The sequence below is a fragment of the Triticum urartu genome, chromosome 6A, assembly GCF_056163025.1.
Source record: "Triticum urartu cultivar PI428250 chromosome 6A, HENAU_Tu73, whole genome shotgun sequence".
In the NCBI taxonomy this organism is placed as follows: Eukaryota; Viridiplantae; Streptophyta; class Magnoliopsida; order Poales; family Poaceae; genus Triticum; species Triticum urartu.
In genome coordinates, this window is record NC_141878.1 from 512,956,743 (window position 1) to 512,962,292 (window position 5,550).

Consider the following 5,550-nt stretch of genomic DNA (forward strand, 5'->3'; position numbering starts at 1 on the left):
TCTTACGTCAGATTTTTAGCATTTCCAAAAAATATTTCTCATTTGTGTAGGAATACTAATTTGGTATTGTGATTGTTGATAGTTTACTATATAAAAATTGGTCAAACTTTAAATCATTCGATTTGGGGTAAAACTCATTTCCCTTTTCCAAGCACGGAGGCAACACCAAAGCAAAAACGGTTATGTGTTTTCCTCCAAGAAGCGTTATCCCTTATTTGTGTGGTAACCGTAGCTCCACATTGCTCACCCCATGCCCATGGAAAGCTTTCATTAACAGAATGGTGTAGTAGTAAAAGCCACGTGGTATGAACGCACAACTCCTCCCAGCCTCCAAGGTTGAAAATAGTGCACACAAAATTTTCCTATGTTGCAAGTAGACACCCATCTTGTCTTTCCTTTCACAAGTATATGCTACAGAAAATCCAAAATGACGCAAAAATTTCCTTGCGGGATTGCGATCTAGCACTGCAATATGACCGGAGAGCAAGTGGTATTACTCTATGAAAGGAAAAGACCAGCTCAAATTTCCTTCATACAGTACCACAGAAGGAGTAGCTAATTCCATGCAGCCAAACAAAACGACCGTTCAGGAAGGAAAGAAAAGGAAAACCTTGCGCGCCTGTGCTCGGATCCTACCCTCCCCTGTCCGTGAACGCCGCGCCATGCCCTACCTCGGAACGGCAACCCTGGGCGGAGGGCCCGTGCGCCGCGTCCACAGCCACAGCCGCGCCCAGCTACTCTGGTGCTGGTCCATAGCCCATGCTCCACCCCCACCCCCATGTTACGACCTACTCGTCCGCTCGCAACAGCCATACGGCAGCAGCAATAACTCCATCGGCCCCAGCCGCTCGCCGCCTATTAATACCCCGGATGCCCAGCTCCATGGCCGCAAACCAACAGCTGCTACTCCAGCATCCATCTCTCATCTTCTTCCTCTTGCAACGAAACGAGCGTCTAGGTTAACAGCTAGCTAAAGATTCGGACGATGGCCGTTCTTGTGGCGAGGCAGGGGCGCGAGCTGCAGCGGTACAGCGCGAGCACCGGCGGGCGCATCGTGGTGGGGTGCATCCCGTACCGGGTGCGCGCAGGCGGCGACGGCGACGGCGAGGGCGAGCTGGAGGTGCTGGTCATCAGCTCGCAGAAGGGGCACGGCATGATGTTCCCCAAGGGCGGGTGGGAGCTGGACGAGTCCATGGACGACGCGGCCCGGCGCGAGGCCCTGGAGGAGGCCGGCGTCCGCGGCGAGATGGGCAAGGTGCTCGGCTGCTGGCACTACCAGAGCCGCCGCTACCAGACCACCTACGAGGGCATCATGTACCCGCTCCGCGTCACCGACGAGCTCCAGCAGTGGCCCGAGATGGCCTCCCGCAAGCGCACCTGGGTGAGCACAGCTTCTTGCCCCCTTCATTTCTTGACGCAGAGTCAAATTAAGAACCAAGAACATGCCCTCTAAACGTGTGATTTCCGATTGATTTGAGCAGGCCACGGTGCAGCAGGTCATGGAGGGATGCCAGCACTGCTGGATGCGGGAGGCGCTCGAGGAGCTCGTCGCCCGGCACGCCAAGCCGCAGTCCGCCCTGTGAACAGCCAAGCGGGCTGGCGGGGTGACTGGAGCTCGAGCGCGCGCGACTCTCGCGAGAAGAGGCCGGGAGCGAGCACCAACGTCCGTCCGTCCGTCGTCCTCGTCGTCTCTCTCTCCTTTCCTCGGTGCAGCGGCAGGCCTGCCGGCGTGTCCGGTGTCGTACGACGACCGGACCGGAGCATATATTTGGCCGCCCTTGCCGGAGAGACGGGCTGGGATCCACGATGGCACGCGCGCGTCGACGCTTTCCTGAGGAGGCGCAGAGTCGTCGTCGGCGCGGCAAATAATGGGGACGAACTTAGAAATGTGTGAGGTAGAGATCGGAAGCGAACGGGGCAGGAAAAAATGACAAAACAGTGCCGAACGAACATGTTCACGATTCTTTCTTTAGGCTCTGGGAGTAAAAGATCAATCAAATTGTAAATTAAATTAAGTAGCCGCGTCTTTGTGGCACGCTCAATCAATCAAATGAGGACTAGTAATACTTACTGTACAATCTCCGTCTGGAATTACCTGTCGTCGAAATGAGCTAGTGGAGTACTATTCTGTCACCACACAAGTTCCTGCAAAAGTAAAAGAAAAAAATCTACCGCTATATCTGTTTGATCAGAAACAAAAGTTGCGCGCGCCATTAGACTTGCTCTTGGACAGCAACATCGATGTCGAGCGCACGCTAATTCCTCTCCGCGCGTTCTCGGCCGTTCTCGGCTGGCCGGAGCATCTGTCCTGTCCTGCTGCGATGTTCCTATTCCCTTGCATTATCACCGCAACCGAGAGAGAAAGCTAAGCAAAGCATTGATTCTGTTCCGCTGGCGCGGCAGCTACTACCGAGTGGAGTACGTGGTGGTGGAAGGAAGCTGCTACAGGCAGCGAGTGCTGGATATGCTCGCACGTCCAAGGGATCGAATCCCCACCCGTTTCAAGATACGGCTCCGCCAGCAGCATCCCCTTTACGGCTGGACCGCCCTCGCCGGAGAAGGCGACGGTACACGTCTGTAGTACTAGACTACTAGTACGTGGAGAGGCTCCGTCCGGCCGGGTGTGTGCGAAAACATGACACGCCGAAATGAAAAAGGTTTTGCAATCACTGCCTATGCCTGTCACGTAGATGTAGGGTGTCGTGCCGTGCCGTTTTCTCACGCAGATAAGAGCTGACGTGGAAATGCGGGAGGCCATGCCCCATGTGACGTGCCCTGCCCCTTTGGTTTGTAGAAATTTCATAGGAATTCTAAAGGATAGGATTTTTATAGGATTTTTTTCTTTAAAGATCTTTGGTTCATAAGAATGGATTCATATTCTTACATAGAATTGATTCCTATCCTTCACATTTCATAGGAAAATAAAAATGAGCCTAGACTCAATGAAAAAAATCATTTGATGGCAACCAAATGACATCTTGTTTCCTATTTCTACTCATAAGATTTAAGATACCTGTCATCTCATTTTCTACAAGATTCTTATTTCTATGACAATCCTATCTTATGAACCAAAAGAGCGCTAAAGTTTCATTGCTTCAATCAGTACGAAACGAAATTTGGGGGGAGCCGGGCGGTACAGACACTGCCGCTGGACGGCGACGTGCGGAAGGCGACGCGCGCCCAGTCACGGCGTGGCCCCGCGCCGCTCGCTCGACCGCATCCGCCGATTATATTGCGGAGACCCGCTTGACTTTGGACAGTAGGATTTGTCGCCCCCTCGCTTGCTCCCATGGCGGGCAGTAGTAGTAGTAAAAATTATCGTTGCGGCTGGTCGGCATCACGGCGCGTTAGTAGGAGCGCTATAGTACAACACTCACCCCCATTGATTGGCAGATGATGATGAGGGTGGGATTAATCTGAGCCCGTGCAGTCGTGGCGGTCCACGTACGCTTGGCTCGTTGGGTGCCGCGGGACAAAAACGGCTGACGAGTCATCCATTGGCGTAGAGTAATTCATAAACAACTTGACGACGACAGTGAAAGAGACGAAGGAGAAAGTGGACCCGGCCCGGCCCGGCCCGCGATGGGGACGGAGGGTGGCGCCCGCCCGCCCGCCCGTCGTTTCGTTTGTTTTATCGGCACTTGTGCGGCACGCCGGTGATTGTTAATCACGGCGGTGCAGTGCTTTTGCTTCCGCCCGCCGTTTCGCTCCTAGATTTTCTTTGCACCGGTGACGGCACCGGTGTCTTTTGTGGCCTCCGCCTTTCACCTTTGCGGTGGTAGATCGGTGTGGGGGACGGGACGAATCCGTTGCGTCGCCGACGCTGACGGCTCAACGCAGTGAAAGATTCTCGGTAGATCGTTGTACAGTGACTCTGATAAGTCTGATTGAGTTTGTGGAGGACATCGATCCAAGTTTACCGTTCGCCGGGACCTTTCAGATGCACGCTCGCTCGGGCAGCTTCCTCCTCCGCCATCGCCGAGGCCTGACCGAGCCTCAAGCTGCATGCCGGCGAGGGACCGAGCGCCGGTTCAAGGAGCAGAATCGTTCAAGTTGGGGCAGCTCGACCCGATCAATGTGTGGCTCGGAGCCATTCGGAGGGACTGACGCAGGACGGGCCTAGTCTAGTGGCAACTTGACAAATTCAACAGTACAATAAGCTTATGAGACGACGTGCTCACCGCGAGCGGGTCGGGTTATCGTCGTCGCCGGCGACCGCGCGCGGTTGGTGGGCGTCTGGGCGAGCAGGACTGCAGGAAGGAGCCCCCGGCTGGACCGAGCACGCCGGCAGTCCATTGTTGGACTGGTTTCTTCGTATTTTTAACGGATCTTGGACCAGTTTGTTGGGCGCCTCATCTTAAAAAAGTTTGTTCGGCATCTATGCTTGAGCCAGGAGGAAGTTGAAGTAGCACTATTTCAGATGTACCCCACTGAGGCGCCCGGTCCGGACGGCTTTCCGGCGCACTTTTTTCAGCATCATTGGGATACGTGTGGTGGTGATGTGATGTAGGGTGGAAACCCTAAGGACCAATCTTTCACGAAAGGAGCGGATTCTGCGAAGAACACAAAAAACACGAGGGGGAAAACGAGGGGAATCACGAGGGAAAACACGAGAAAAACACTAAAACCAACAAAATATGGTCACACATGTGCTAGATCCATGAACACAAAAGGAGATACATGATCCACGATCAACAAATGACGATACAAAGGATAGCCGGTTCTTCTCCGTAAGGAGGTCTTGAATCCACAAGGGGATCTTCCCGTAAAGGGATCTTGAATCCAAGATGGATCTTCTACGAAGAGGGGCCGCGGTATCTCTCAAGGAGTAGATCCGATATGGATGAGCGAAGCTCTATCTCACAAATGAGCTAACACAACGCTAACCCTAACCAGGAGAAGGTGGAGGAGTATGTATAGTCTAGGTCCACGAAGGGGTAAGTGGGAGAGGGATACATGGGCCTCGGGCCCGATCTCTGTACGCAGACAGGTACCGGACGTCCGCTGGGGACCGGTCGTCCGGTGGCTCGTGGGCTTCCGGATGTCCGGTAGTCGCCGGACTTCCGCTCACTTTGGCTCGGTTGAGGTGGCACCGGACGTCCGGTAGCTGGCGGTCGTCCGGTCGCCGGTCGTCTCGTGTCGTCGGTCTTCCGCTGAATTGGCTCGGGTGTAGATGTATCGGTCGTCCGGTGGGGACCGGATGTCCGCTCGCTGGGAGTGGCCGGTTGTCCGGTGTCGTCCGGACGTCCGCTCGCTGGAGCTTCGTCGGCAACTCTTCTTCTTGCGTCTTCGTTTTCACGCTTCCCTCGTGGATGGTGTAGTTGTACACTTGCGTTCACACTCCTCGTCGTCGTTCGTAGCATTCCGACAATACCTATGCATACACACGAGTGGAGTGTCAAGTAGTATACCATCCTTAAAGGGGTCAAGTGAACACGCGTAAAGGAGATGATTCACCTTTGTGTATGTGAAGTGGATGTCGAACGTGTCACTTGCCAAACGGACTCTTGACATGGTGATGCCCGTAGGATGCTCCGCATCATTTCCCCT

At 54.3% G+C, this 5,550-nt stretch overlaps 1 protein-coding gene across 1 annotated transcript; it reads left to right on the forward strand.

Moving 5' to 3' along the window:
* Nucleotides 1-870: 870 nt before the first annotated feature.
* On the forward strand, nt 871-2,078 carry LOC125514528 (nudix hydrolase 17, mitochondrial). The gene is made up of 2 exons (XM_048679866.2): nt 871-1,381; nt 1,482-2,078. The coding sequence occupies exons 1-2, from the start codon at nt 986-988 to the stop codon at nt 1,581-1,583; spliced, it is 498 nt and encodes a 165-aa protein (XP_048535823.1). The 5' UTR covers nt 871-985; the 3' UTR covers nt 1,584-2,078.
* Nucleotides 2,079-5,550: the final 3,472 nt, after the last annotated feature.